General features: G+C 30.9%; 1 protein-coding gene across 1 annotated transcript; it reads left to right on the top strand.

Annotated features, from left to right (window-relative positions):
* Positions 1-771: 771 nt before the first annotated feature.
* Positions 772-16235, top strand: TRIADDRAFT_20645 (uncharacterized protein; the record flags this gene model as incomplete). Its single annotated transcript, XM_002109702.1, has 3 exons — positions 772-933; positions 15244-15417; positions 16011-16235. Coding segments are annotated over 3 exons (561 nt in total), but the record flags the coding sequence as incomplete, so codon positions are not given.
* Positions 16236-16739: the final 504 nt, after the last annotated feature.

Here is a 16739-nt window from a genome sequence, read left to right as displayed (position 1 = left end):
ACTATGAAGCTACTAAATTGCTGATCGATAAAGAAGCTTCAATAAGCATGCAAAACTACCAGTATCGAACACCTTTTTTCCTTGCTAGTTTATATGGTCATTTACCAATCATGGAATTACTTGTAGGGCTAGTAAGTATGATATAATTGGTTTAGTATTCCTTCATAGGAAACGGCTAGGATTTCATTTGATCTCTTGAGCTTACTACTAAATAGTAAAATAGTCTTATTTTACCATGTTTTACGATCAGAGATTGTCAATCTTAAACATTAACCAAATATTATCACTATAAATGACTACCAGTATGTAAATTTGCATTCGTTCCAAGCACAAGTAAATACATGTCGATAAATTTTCCTTTTGATTTAGCTTATTATACTATATTGATCGCAATGACAATTATTAATTTAGTCTAAAATTATCGTTGTACACTTATAATAGTCCAAAATGAATGCATTGCTAAATTAACAAAAACTGTGATTGTAAAGACCCTAGTACTTACCGGTATTTGCCGGCTCATTCTAAAATGATCAATTATAATTGATCGTAATAGAATAAGCCAGCAAGAACTTATACCGCATCAACAGAACTTAATTGAACAAAAGCAATTAGTATCCTTATACTTCTACGGTTAGATCCTGAATAGCCATGAGTATTTATAATTTATCCCACGAAATCATTTAAAATTGACTATGATCATTTTTTATTTTATTTAAGGGTTCCGATGTAGATGTTTCCGATCATAACAAGAAGACACCGTTAATATGTGCTGCGGCTAAAGGCAACATCGCCGTAATCGAATTTTTACTCCGACATAACGCAAACATTTCTTCTGTTGATGAAGTGCAGCGAAATTGTCTCCATTTCGCCGTTCAAAATGGCCACATACAATTAGTTCAATATTTACTACGAGTAAGTTTTAAAAAAACCAATGTCCATCCCACTGGATTTGGAAAATAATTTGCTAGTGAATTAAATTATTACATATTTACGTGATCTACCGGTATTAACAACTATGACACTTTATCACGTAAAAACATAGATATCTGCAGGCAAATTTTTAAATTCAGTGGATAATTTTGAAAAGACACCTTTGCATTATGCTGTTGAGAGTAGAAATCATCAGGTAATAGGTTAAGTTTATTTCAAATTATATCTGAAATGGGGTCTCTACGATACTTTTACAACATCAGACATCTCAGTTTTGAACTCTTGATAGATTCATATATGTATCTGCTTTATTAGATTGCTCGGATATTAGTTAGCAATGGTGCAATTGTGGAATGCCATGATGATGATGATAATACACCACTCCATCTGGCTTGTATGTAAGTTAAATAATATTCAAATTGATATTAATGGTTTAAACAAGCATCTTTCTCAAAATTTGATCTCAGTAACATCTTAATTTGGATATTTAAGGAGCTAATTCTTAGAGTATTGAAGAGTATACCATCTAGTATATCTTTCAATTTTACTAGTATAGATTTAGATATTACAATTTAGATTATCAGTATTAAAACTTTGCAAGCTTATTTTATCCTATTGAAGTGATATTAGGATATAGAATGGAGCTATATTTGCTTTCTAATTAGTCTTAAGTAGCGATTAAAGTCGTGGAAATTATATCATTCTTTTAAATAAAAGCAATGGTGTAAACTGAAATTGAGATCCTATTTAAGTTAGGTATTAGAAAATAATTTAAATTAATCTCCATTTTTCTATAGAAAAGGCTACTTACTTATTGCTGAATATTTATGTGAAACTTGCTTGTCATCAGTTAATTCTTTGGGAGAGAAGTCAAGAACTCCGTTACATTTTGCTGTTATAAGTAATTCAGTAGATGTTACAGCAATGCTGTTAAAGTACGGTGCAGATGTGGATAAAAGGTGATAAATTGAATGATTTTACAGTATCGGAGATAACAGTTGCGAGATAGCAGTAGATTGTAAGTTTTTATATTACCGAAGTAGTGTAGATCATGATGAAGTTGAATACGATCGACGATACTATTAATACTATCATTTGGAATATAACCATTACCAGAGATGGCAGTTATATGACACCTTTGGAATACGCTGCATCCAAAGGATTTACTCAAGTGGGAAAATTGCTACTGGAAAACGGAGCTGATCTCAATCGCATCAATTCTAGATTGGTAATACTATACATCTTAAAAGTATCATGTAGCTGTAATGACGCAATTATACGGTACTATGCGATATTTGATTTACATTTTGTGCAAATCGACTTATTCCTTGATATTTATAAATTACTTTTGGCTTGATTAGTAGTGCAAGAATTCAACTATTAAGCAGTTTTGGAATCAGTTCTTTGCTTTATTAAGTAATAATAACCCAAATCTCCGTTTTATGAATCCAATTTAGGAAACACCTCTACATTTAGCAGCCAGTCAAGGAGCAAGTGCTATTATTAAATTATTGCTTGAAAGTGGTAGTGATATCACACTACGTAACATTGACGATAAAACCTGCTTGGATCTTGCAATTGAAGGCAGATACAAAGATGCTGCTCTATCAATTGTGAAGCACAAGAGGTAATGTATTCCTGTATCGAATTAAGTCATAATATAAAAGACAAATTGTTATAAAAAAGACAAAGCAGAGATCATCCTGTTAGTATTCTAACATGGCTTTTAATGCTTAATACAGTTTTTTTGTAATTGGTCATGACATTGGTTTGTCTTATTAGGAGCGGCGAGATTTTAAATCGATTCGATGCTAAAGGTTATTCTGTCATGCAAAATTTAATTAAGAACCTACCTGACGTTGCAAAGGTAAATTTTTCGTTACTTATTAAGTGCCTTATATTATTAATATTAATTTACCACGTCCATCCGATAAATTTCATCCTTACTTTCGTTTTTGTGCCAGATTGTCATGGACTTATCTATTGCAAGGAGTGCAAGTGGAAGCATGGATAAAATGGTTTGTATATTTAATTTTGTTAGCTATTTTGAACTGAAATCTCATCAATGATTGCAAATTTATGTCGGCAAGTCGATGTTAAAATAAAATCATGAAACTATCGTGGTCACGACGAAATTTCATTGCAGATAATGCACTACAGTATTGACTTATGATGGATTTTAGTACATAAAATTCCGATGTAAATGGATAAAATTTTGTAAATATACCGGCTGGATTAGTTTACTTCGACTCTATTATATGATTTTACAAAGGTAGTCAAGTATTTTCCTCTTGTATGTATTCGCTGTCTAAATATATAAGTGAATAATAATCATAATACAATTATAAATTGCAACATACGGGTTCGTTAGTTGATCTGACGGATAACCTCTCCATCATTGAATTGATATTTAGTTATAAAACGACTCAGCAAGACTTAAATATTCTATATCGATCTCTAATAATTAAAGATACTAGAAAGTATTTGTAGCAAGTAAAAGATTCACAAATCGAATAAAATTTTTCGGCGATTTATTTCCTCATTTTTCTAGATTGTTTACGATTACTCATTATTAGATCCAGGACCAAGGAATGAAAGGCGTTTAAAAAAAAACTTAGAAGAAAATTCTAGATGTAATGCATTAATGGTAAGGGTGTCGTTAAATCTGATTTTGATTATGAGATTTCCAATGGAGTCGATGATGTATTCAGAAGCTAGTATACACTGTCTAATTTGAAGCTCTTAAGAGATACATCAATAATTCTTAACAACTAGAATATGATTGAACATGAAAGAACAGGATTGCTACTTCATGAATTATCTCAGGCTTTACTTGATGCTAAATGGTATGCATTGGCAGTGACATTTCTCATTATAGTGCCACATCCTACCTAGGATTATATATTAATGTTAAATAATGATAACGTTTTGATCCAATCTAGATGTTCGATTTATCGACAGAGTTTATAAAATTAAATTTTGAACATTTAAAAATGGCCTTAGCAAGTTTTTATCCACATCTATTACAACTGTTCTTAATGATTTATTTTTTCTGTCCAAATCGATAGGCGAACATTTGGTGCTCCACTTTATTTTACCAATCTTATTCTTTACCTTTTTTTTGTGGGTGCTTTAACCTATTACATTATCGCTTTGCGTCCACCTGGCAATATTACTACATCCGTACGGAACTCTTCTGGTTTTGCTTCACATTCGTATGTTAGCGGAAATCAAACATTTACATACCATTACTATACAATTGTAAGTCTGCTGCTATAAGCAAAATTGATAAAATGATTTTCCATGCCCAATTACTCCGGTTAATGCAATATAGAATAGTTTGCTGTCACAAACCAGCTTTGTGACAAAGATAACGTAAAACAAATCTCTAAATTACTATAGTCTCCGGAATTCAGTATCCCTTAACTACCTCACAAGAATTGAGACGCCTTGCTTCTACGTTAAAACAACTATAAAACTCTTCCTTTATTCAACTATCTGCAGAGCTTAAATACTCTTCGGCAGCAGCTATCATGTATGAGTCATAATAGTTCGTTAAATTTAGCTCATATTGGATAGCTAAATTAATGCAGACATTATTCTTAATTTTGGACATATAATGAACGATTCTAGATAATTAGACTACAGTATGTCCACACACAGAATTATGTATAGTATTATCTACAATTGAATATCTTCAGGATATTCATCACAAGCGTTACAAGACATAACACTATAATCAATTAATATTAGTTACCTTATGAGAACTCCTACTACCATACAACATAATTTACTTTAACAAAATAATAACTACGCAATTCTTACTGGAAGTCATTTTTAGTTATCTCCGTATATAAAATTTAAACACTAAATTTAGTCATTTACTCTTCACGGTGGTTCGTACCGTTACAATTGCATTATTTTATTAATCATGTTGTTTTATACTTCTATTCTAGTTTACACGGCCGGATCTCTTCCTTGCTCAACTAATTATCTTTATCTTTACTATAGTTAATTTAATAACAGAAGCTTTCCAAATATGGAGTCAGGTATTTTATAGAGTTAATTTATCAGTTTTAATTTTACCAAAGCTTTTCTGCGTCGGTAAGAAATCTAAATAAAGAGAGTAGATTATTGATGGAGAGTTGAGAACATATGGATGATTATTTTTTAAATTACTGGCAGTCTTTTCTAAAGCTTTTCCTAACGCTATGAAATTATATTAAAATATGGATTTAAATTAACTTTCTGGTCTTAATTTACTTGGCAGAGACTATCCTACTTCCTCTCCCTTACAAATTACATTGAATTATTTATGTACATTTCTGCTATTACGTTTTCTTTTCCACCTGGAAGAGAACCTGATTCTGGCCAGTGGGCTATAGGTAGCGTTAATGTCTGCCTAACCTGGTGCAATTTAATAGTTTATCTTAAACGGTAGGACATTAGAGTTACTAATTTTGTATGCAAATATCATAGTTTATCTCAACCAATGTCAATTTGATCAGACTACTTGCAGCTACATTTTATTTTCCATACGATAATTTTCCTGCAAGAAATATTTTAACTCTTTCTATTCTCAATCCTGATCATGATCTTTTGAATTATCTAGCTAGAAAAACTTATGTCAACTTTTGTTAGTCAAAGGTAGAAAGTAGAATCTGTAACAGTGCTGTTGTAATTGTTCTATCTTGAATAGTGGATCAGCAATATTTGCAGCCAAATTTTATTGTCCTTGCGATCATTCTACTATAATACAAGATATATTTCTACTCTATTTATTGTTAAGCATGATCATGATCTTCTGAACGATCTATTGTAGCAAGAAATATTTATGTCTATATTTAGTTAATAAAGAAAGAAATAAGAATGTATTACATTATTATGATAACTATTCTACCTTAAAATTTCCTAAAAGTAGATGGATCAGTGCGGTTATAAGCTTTTAAAATTATAATGCCTTCATATTCTTAGAGGAGAATAGGAAGATTTAGTTGTAGCATTTTGGTATGACGATGTTGATCAAGGCTGAGATATTGATCTAATATTTTAATCGACCTAGGTTGCCTACTTTCGGTATCTATGTTGCCATGCTTCAGTCAGTCTTGTTTACTATTGTGAAGGTATATAAATGATACGCTGATATAGCTTTGGTGCTACTCTATCAATTATTAACAACAATCCGCTATCGATAACTCGGTTACTAGTGAAATGGATCATTTTATAATCTTCACTTCGATAACAATTGTAATTATGTAAACTGTACAAATTTTCCGTAGGTCGGTTTTATGTTAGTATTCCTTATCGTTGCATTTGGTCTTAGCTTTTATATCATTCTGGGTCATGAGGTAAATTAATTCCTGCAGTCATATTTATTGAAAAGAAATATCGAAATCTTCTTAATAATTAACAAACTATTAGTGGTTATCAATTTAATGTTATTAATCGATATCTGTCATTGAACTCCATTATAGAAATATTTCGAAACCGCGCCATATTCATTCCTTAAAGTTTTTGATATGATGCTCGGAGAATTAGACTACATCGATGTTTTTTTCGATTCTATCTATAATGGAAATACAAAGACTCCCTTTAATTATCTTGCGCTAATCTTTCTAATTGTCTTTGCAGTGGTTATGCCTATTGCCGCAATGAACTTAATGGTAAGCTGAAGGTGTATGGTAGCTTATGGGAAATGGTTTGATAATTACAGTTGATTATTTGTTCTATCATTATAGGTTGGTTTAGCAGTAGGTGACATTGATAAAATTGAAAGGAATGCCGTTCTTAGTCGCTTAAAAATTCAAGTCCAATTCATCGACCAAGTTGAAAATTCACTACCATACTTGCTACGGAAAAAATTTTATATCAGCAAAGAGGAAAAACGGCAGCTGGGATTGCTTACTCGAGTCAGTATAGTTAATAGTTCGATATCATTTTGATCGATGCTATAATTAATATATTATTTTCCATTAAGTTTTAGCTGCTAGTTTAATATTGTTATAAACCAGCTTTGCAGTAGGTGTACGGTAAAAAATAATCTGTGAGCTACGAAAATTTGGAGTACTATATACTGTACACTATACATCCCTTCCAATTCTTATAAAATTCGTAGCGATTAAAGTAACTTTTACTAAATAAAATTAGCTTTGTAGCAAGAGTACTGTAGAAAAAAATTTGTGAGCTTATGAAGAATTAGAGAATTATACATCTCTTCTAATTCTGACAAACTTCGTAGCAATTAAAGACTTATTTACTTTTTCGTTACATAAATAGAGCAATAATCATATATCCTTACAATCTATGAAGCTTAAATACGATGTCTTCCTGTAGTATCTTAACGTGATGGAATCAGTAGTTTTTGTGCACTTTAAATCAATAAATTATCCAGTTAGGATAGCAGTAATTATAGACTTGATATTCAATAGAAGTTCTAGACGTGCGAAATATAAGATATGACCATTTAAAAAATTATTTACCCCCATCAAATATAATCTGCTGTCTGATTGCATCACAGTTGCACTTGCTGATAATATTAATTTTTACTCGCGCTGCAATCAGCTAATATCAATAACCGCATGAGGATTCCAGTTGCGGATTTAATAGGCAATTTACTGTAGTATCATCTAATCGTAAAACTAATCATCTGTATTTAGTCTCGATCATCCTATCATAATACACATTAAACTCATTAAATTCAGCAATTTATCCTTGATGACTAAACTTGCACTGTGATCAAAACTTAACGGAAATATTCACACATTTAAATTGTATTCCTTTAGCTTCAAAATCGCTTCAATGAAGATGGAACTCAACTTGAAGAATCAAATACATTAGAGGACGAAATGCGTGAGATGAAAGACACTCAATGCAGCCAAGATAAAAGGTAATGCAAATAGAAATTTTACCCTTAGAATTTATCGTCAAGGCAATATTTACCCAATGTGTAAAGTAAAAACATTAATGTAACTCTCCTCATAGCTTAAAAATTCAAGCTAATTTAATTTAACTAATAACCAAATGATTTTAAATTTGCATTATTTTATTTCTTTTCTTTAGTATAAAAATTTTGGCCGATCAAATGAATTACTTGTTGAAATTAAATGCTGAGATGAGAGAAAAATTAAATCAAATGGTTGAAAAAGATTAACTAAAAATGACAATTTAACCTAATCCTGATTCACATTCAATTGAATGAATTTGCATTAGATCGTTCTATCATCAATGTATGAGTATTTAATTATTAAGAACGAACATTTGATTCTAAGGATAAAGATTCCATTCAAATTTATTGTACAGTGGTAATAAAGTTAACAGATTCCTGTACGTCAAGAGACTGATTTTATATTAGTAAAGAGGAGCAGAAGGAGCGATTTTTTCTCACTAAGGCTAGCAAATTTAATAATGGTATGAAAAATATTAGTTTTGACTAAGTCATAATGCCTCGTCAGCCTCAAGAAAATTAATTAAATCCTTTACAATATATGGCTATTGAAAAGCTCACCAAATACATAAGATAATTATAACTATATTTATGGAACATAGAAATAAACGATAACAGCAATAGCACAATAGCCATTCAACTGAAGATAAACTGTGGAACAATATCTTGTACAACTTTATGATAAGTTAACTTTACATTCCTATTATGTAAGTGAATGATACGTCATAGGTTAAAAGCTTGGTAATAAATAATTCGATTCGTTTCTATTTTCAGCATAAATTATCTACGAGTCGTATATATAAGTACAAAGATTGCAATACAACAGATGTAATATTTTTTTGTAGTTTCTTAGGCAGAGATAATGGTCATCGCGGTATACCTAAAATATTTGTGGGCAAGATAGAGTATTGGTTACAGTTTGATAACAACTACCGAGTTAACATGTGCGATGAGAATATGATACTTTTTGAGCTCCAATCTTGATATTGACAGCTTTAGGACTAGGCTAATTCTATAATATCAATAGTAGTACTTAGTCACATGCGGTGAATTGTTCGTTATTGCGATCTAAACTCACTACATGTATACGAATAGCCTGCTAGTCCTATAATCTATCGCCTTGGTGATGGATTGTTACCTCTAAAACCATTAATATAGCACTCTTACAAGTTTCCTCTGTGTTCTATTTCATAATTGCAATATTTATTAAAACAACTACGTGATACTAATAGAGTTTGAATACAATTTAGCAGACAATAAATAGGTCCTAGTAGTATTATTTAATAGGTAAATAAAACTAGTATCAAGTATGACACTAAGGATAATATTTCTGTATTTGTATATATACATTAAATTCGTAGCTGAAAATAATATAATTAGCTCAAGACTATGTTTAGTTTAGTTTGGTCATTGCAACTCCCACCACATTTCTTCTGTAGGCCAGCTACAGTTATAATTAATCATTTTATAGTATCTTGAATGTGCCGTCATTACATTACCTCACTATAAATAATTGACAGAGAGTAGCTATACATATTGTTTAACGTAATCTATGAATCTTTTCTTTTATAAATAAAGTAATATAAAGTAAAGGAATTTTGAAGCAGAATTATCTTTTATGCTTAATAAGGTAGTTGTAAGTAATGGTTCTTATGATAAAACTCTGAACTCTATAACAAGTACAGTGTTGTAAAATATTGTCACAACCCTCACTTGTGGCAAAGGAAAGTAAAGAACTCTAGTGTAGTTACTTAAAACTTGGGCTATTTCTCCCAGTACTTTCAGTTTCTATGAGAGAAGTATTTGAGAACTCGATTTCTCGGCTGATCTCCACAGACAACTGACTAATTATTACACTATTCTTCACGATATGAGTCTTGCCGTTTCTTGAGCAATTACTTTCTTTATTCTACAAACACACGCGCTTAAATAGGTTTCTACAGTGAATTCCAATATTAACAAGTGAGAATTCATGCTTTACAAGTTACATTAATTAGTATAATACCATTACTAAATATACATGTCGATATTCTCAGACTTAGATAGCTACAAGCTATCAGGTGTTAAGACGCTTAGCCTTCGTCCATATACAGCTCAATTTTTAGAGATTAACACACCTTATAAACCTACAGTAAATTAACTGCTAACAACTTCTATTTTTTATCTCATTTCTACCATCCTATTATCAGCTACAAGCGCATTAAAATATAGCACATAACCTTATCTTATCTATTCATAAGCATTCATTAATTTACAGTTACTTAATTAGTAACGGCGTACCGTGACAAATATATATTATTTCTCTGGTATTAATGAAAAGGCAATGAATTGTCGTTATGATAGTATTCTCATGCTTCATAATTGACGAACTTGCTACAGCAACGTAACGTAATATAAATGTGTTTTGCTTCAAAATTATCAATACTACCAATTTTTACCTCGTGGTACGGTATCTTATGTTATTTCACGACAGCTTATACGCTCTTCTACGGCAATAATTGATCATTTTATAGTATCATGAGCATGCTATAATGTAATGGCCTCGTTATAAAAGGCTAAAGAGTACCGTGGTCATAAATAGTGTATAACGTAATCAGTGAATCATTTCTTTTAGAAGACTATGGGCGGGATTATTATTATGGACGCCTTTATCATAAAACAAATATATTAGTAGAACTGCTTTTTTTAATTATTTTTATTCATAGAAGCTTTACTTTAAGCAATCGCTGCCCAAATGTATTTTTGGAGCTTTTGATATAGCAGTATACGCATATAAGCGAAAAGAAATATGTTATTAGCAAATGCTAGGCGTTACTTTATTAATTCATTATGTTTATGTTAGGGTTCAGATTAGGACAGCACCTATAAATTGGAAAATAATTATAGTTTTATTACAAACCACATTCTCGAGTCGATAGAGCTTTCATTCAAGCTCGTAAAGCATCCTATCGAAAGTAATGGATATGGAAATAGACTTTAGGCAATGAAAGGCAGATTAAATAGAAATTGCTCTGTCCTATTTGATAATAACTTCTAATTTAGCCATCTATATTAACAGTGCATTTATAATAAGAGTATAGTCTGAGCAAAGGATGGATCTTATTTATGACAATAAAAAGATAATTATAATTACGTTTTTGAAAATAGACTAATTGAAACTCTGGTATTATGACTTTATCACACGTACTCTATCTACTCTGCTAACAAGAATGAACTATTAGGGATACTTTTACTGCCTTATCAGTAACATTAGAGAAGTACTATTTGCTTCATAGAATTATATTCAAAAACATTTAATGGATAGAGAAAAATTGATATGAAGCAGACAGTTCTTGTTTTACTATGGTACACAGTAAAATAATGATAAGCTCTTTGCTATGGACAGAACATCTACGAGTATTTCTCGAATAAAGAAATTTAATGTTAAAAAATATCAAATTATCTGTGATGGCAATAAAAAATTATTTCATCATCTCTGTCATTTCTTGTCGATTGTTTCTTTTTAATAATAGCCTCTCAATTTATCAGATTGACAGATAAATGCAAATCACTTATTAGTGTGTGTAGTGTTGCTAAGTAATTGCATGAATATGCATAACTATAAAATGATAGTATTCTATTGCACTAGTTTAAGCTATAGCCTTTTAATAGAATTAATATCTGATGCTTTTAATTCATATTATACACAACAGTTTGAATCGTGCATATGCAAAATAAGTTACATTGTGTATAAATAGTTGACCCAATTTTACCTATAATCTACTATGGTAATTACTGTGGCATAATTAACACCGAACATGCTTTAGTATGTCCGATTAAGTAACTTTCATGGTCGTTTATACAAACACTATAACAAAAACTCTGATAAAATTGATTCGAATAAAACAAGACTTTATTAGGGATAGTTTCGCATTGATTAAGTAAGTTACTTCAACTGAAAACAAAAATTGGTGGTAAACTTAAGCTTGGCTGTTTGACTTAATCGTTAAATAAATTTCCACAAATAGCTTTTCTACTTACTTAAGCAGAGTTTGAACGTTGGAACTAACATAATGAATAGATTTCACAAATGGACAGCCGCTCAACCCATTTTTGACATTAATATGAAAGATATGGTAAAACACATCAATATTCACTATGATATGAAATTTTCTTACACTAATTTTGTTAAAAATAATCGCCAGAATAACATAAAAAATATTATCGAATGGTAATGATACCGTAAAAAGTGTTAACAAATTCTACAGCTTATGTAATACTTTCCAAGTTAGTCTCAATTTAAAATATTGGTCATGATGAGATTGGTAGATATTAACTGTTACTAAATGGAACATGAAAGTTTTCCTTATCTGGATATTATTATATTGGAACAGCATCGTTGCTCTATAACATAGATTTATTCTAAGCAGATAGATTCTATTTTTAACTGTTTACAAGTATAAAATGTATCTTTTAATTATGATGTCTTACCATATCAACAAACGTCAAAGTTCTGCTTGGTTTGTTATTAAAAAATACTATAGTTCATCAAATGATCTTATTTTGATACTAGCACCCAATTACTTGTAAATTATGAAATTTCAAGTGACTAATGTACACAAACCATTCTTTCTTGTGAGATAATATTTTCTTGTAATCTTGGACATAGGGTCAAGTTAAAAACATTAAACGTGCACATACTAAATATTTCAAAGATCTCTTTTGGGTATGTAAAAGTTAGTGTAATGGAAAATCTCTAGGCAATATAATGTCTCTCTATTCGATTTGATAAAGTTATTCTTGAGTATTTGATACACATTTTAAATCGTAAAATCTACTATTTCGGATTTCTGTTATATCATTTACTAATTTAAGGATTTCATTAAGCTAGTGATGTACCGACAATTGTTATTGCTACACTTATAAATATCCTACTACTTCTAAGAGTTTAGTTTGCAGTTAGTATCATTCTGTCATAAACTGAAGTATGGATTTTAATTTTAAATATTTGGTGATATTATCATGTTCAGGCTGCAAAGTTTGGCGATGTTGCCGCAGTAGAAAACCATTTAGTTCTCATCCAGATAAAAAGAATACCTGCAATAATCTAGATGAACATCAAATGTCTCCTTTACACTATGCAGCCCGGGGCAATCGCGTCGATGTAGTTAAGACTTTAATCTCTCATGATGCAGGTATATAATAATAATCCATTCTAACTCCTGTATAATTTATCATTAATAAATAGAAACGATAGGACAAGTCCTGATTAAAACAATTTTTCTTCAGCTTTCATGCACAGATAAACGAATGTCTTGCATTATTAACCTAGACAAAATTTTATGAATTAAAATTACTATTTGTTTTATGTGGTACGTACCACTACTAGACGTTAATATTCGCGGTTATGATGGTAATACGCCCTTATTTATGGCTGCTAAATATAACAGCCTGGGTACATTTGAAGTCTTGCATTTGGCTGGGGCTGAATTTAAATTAGTTGATGATCAAGGTAATACGCTACTTCATGAAGCTAGTAAATTGGGCCATTTAAACATTTGTAAGGTAAGCAACAGTTGACTTGGAGCTTTGATGATAGAGTATAGATTTATATAATTTTTATTTCCACTGCGATGTCCATTTAAATAATTTCATTCAATATTATATTAAGTCTAAAAAAATAAAAAAACGATTAATCACTTTGTTTAATTTGTATCGCTGGCATTAGTACATTACTGAAAACAATTTGCTCGATGTCAGCGTCGTGGATGACGATTTAAATACTCCGCTACATCAAGCAGCCATGAGAGGGAGACTTGAAATTTGCCATCACCTTGTAAGCTGTTACGCTTGAAGATCGCATAGCCATTCAACTAATTACTGATGTTATATTTATTAGCTGAGATTTCCATCTTAAAGTTTTTCAGAATGATTTATTGACGTAAAACTTCCTTATACTAAAATGCTGTAAGAGCAACCAAGTAAATGAATTAAATAATATCCTATTTATTCTTACAGATTAAAAATAAAGCCAACTTGTTAGCCAGAGCGATCGATGGTAGCACACCAATTCATAGTGCAGCATCTAAAGGCCACACTCAAATTATTTTATTATTTTTGGAAGTTTCCTCTAATTTTGGATTATCTATTATTGATCTTCTTAACTGTGAAGATAACGAAAGGCAAATACCGTTGCATTGTAGCGCCCAAGGTGGTCATGTCGAGGTAATAAGTAGACGACTATTCTTGCATCCACAAAATGATATTTGACTTTTGGATTATCAATTTATAATGGAGAATTCAATCAGTCGACAAATTTGAATTAGTTGCCATGTTAGAGGATTACATAGCTATCTTTGGTAGAAAAGTAAGTACTTTGTTACGGCCAAGTAGCGTAAGAATGTAGTAGTTACTATGGAGTAGCGTGAAAGTTGTTATGGGGTAACATGAGAACTACTAGCCTTTCAAAATGACAAGTAATACAATCAGAAGCAGAAACTGGCTCTAATTATATTGTAGCTTCGAGGATAGAAAGCCTGCAGAGAGTAAACGTGAATAAAAGACTCAATCAGTCGGTGAAAATTGAATTAATTACTATATCGCAGGATTACATAGCTGTCTTTCGTAAAATGTGAACACTGTATTGCAGTCAATTGGCGTAAGAATGTTGTCGTTACTGTGGAGAAGCTTGTAAGCTGCTGTCGAGTAATGTCAGAACGACTAGCCCCGACTCTACCACAACTAACGAAATCAAAGGCAGAAACCGGCTCTATTTATAGTTTTGAACATAGAGGGCGTGTAGAGAGTAAAATTATAGAATTCAATGCAATAGATACTATCATAGTCTACGTAATACTAAACGATTACAAGAAATTGCAAAGACGATAAATGCAGTCAATAACCAAGCGTGATAAGCTATACTTGCATCTAGTGTGGAAAATTGTAAATATTATCTACATTGAACAATAGCGTAGATTGCCTATCCAGAAGAACATCTTAGAATCATGATTACAAACATAATATACTACTTTACTCTAAATTGCATCAGCTAATAGTGAATATAATTGTAAATGAAGCAAAGGTAACTCTATTTCATTTTTAGAAATTAGCGAGCGCATTACTCACTTATCTGCTTTTCAATCTATCCTATTTTTTTCGTCAGGCTTTGGAAATTTGCCTCAAGAATGGCTCCAATATCAACTCCATACATGTATGAATAATGGATTGATTGAAAAAACCTTCAAATTATTTTCGTTTAGAAACCATTTTACTTTTCTTTGATAGTCACAAATAAAGCATTAATTAATGCTTCTTTCTCTATAATAAGTAGTAGCCTTAATAATTGCTTGTTGCCTTTTCTTTCAATTTTATATCTTGGCGTGATATTATAGAAAGATGGCTGGACCGCTTTGCATATTGCAGCTGCTAACGGCTACTTTGAAGCTACCAAATTGCTGATCCATAAAGGAGCTTCAGTAAACATATACAACCATCAGTATAAAACGCCATTTTTCCTAGCAAGTTTATACGGGCATTTACCCATTATGACATTGCTAATAGACGTAGTAAGTACAAATTGTTTGATATTTCTTTTCGAATACAACTTGTAGCATTGATCGCCATTACTATAAAAGTAATCCTTCTGTTTTTCTAAAATCGATGTTTGTAAATTATGGACTTTCTCAGCTGATTACCATATGAAGGATTTTCTAGATATACTGTTTACTAAAATATTTGTAACAATCTTTATACTTTTGTCTATTTTGAGGGAGAGAAATTATCGGTATAATATAAGAACTATATTTCTAAAAAGACATTAATGCTCTCTTTGTTACATATGTCAATTTAGATACTAAGTTGCATAAACTAGTTTTCCGACAGTATTACTTTAATTTAGGTATTTCATTTATTATATGAAAGAGAAAAGACATTAATATTGCCTTTGTCGTATACGTCGTGTGTCGATTTTGATAATAAGTTAGTGTAAGCTAGCTATCCATTAGTATTATTTTAATTAAGGTATGCCAATTATTCTATTAAAGAGAAATAATATTAATATTATCATTACTGTATGTGTTAATTTTAATAATAAATAAGTATAAACTAGTTATCCATTAGCGTTACTTTCAATTTAGGAATACGTCTTATTCCATTAAAGGGTTCCGATGTTGATGCTGTCGATCATACCAAGAAAACACCGTTAATGTGTGCTGCTGCAAAAGGCCATATCGCGGTAATTGACTACTTATTCCGGCATAATGCTAGTATTTCTTCCGTCGATGAAGTACATCGAAATTGTCTTCATCTCGCTGTTCAAAATGGCCATGTGCAGCTAATTCAACATTTAATACGAGTAAGTTATCTACAAATATATGGTTACTAAATACGAGCATCGAAAAAATATGCTAACAGATGTCAATTAAGCTACATAATAACTTTTAATATCCAGTTATATTTGATCTCATTAATACTTGTACGATTTATTTTGTAAATATGTAGGCTCATGGTATTCAATTTCTAAATTCAACCGATAATTTTGAAAAAACACCTTTGCATTATGCGGTTGAAAGTGGAAGTCACCAGGTTATGGAATATCGTATCTCATACTACATCAGAAATTAAAGCTTCTAACTTTTGATAAACTTAAATGCGTATGTTTACTTTGCTAGATTGTGGAAATTTTAGTTAGCAATGGTGCAATTGTGGACAGTCATGATGATGATGATAACATACCGCTCCATCTGGCTTGCAAGTAAGTTTAGTATTTCTTCTAGCTAGTCAAATACTTTAAAAATCAGTAAAATTTTGTAAGATCAGCTTAGGTAGTACTTTACCTTGATATTAGAGCAATCATATGATTACTATTGATAACTATAGATTTTGAAGT

The sequence above is a fragment of the Trichoplax adhaerens genome, genomic scaffold (genome assembly GCF_000150275.1).
Source record: "Trichoplax adhaerens TRIADscaffold_2 genomic scaffold, whole genome shotgun sequence".
In the NCBI taxonomy this organism is placed as follows: domain Eukaryota; kingdom Metazoa; phylum Placozoa; class Uniplacotomia; order Trichoplacea; family Trichoplacidae; genus Trichoplax; species Trichoplax adhaerens.
Note: the sequence above shows the minus strand (reverse complement) of the source record. Positions and strands in the feature narration are given on the sequence as shown.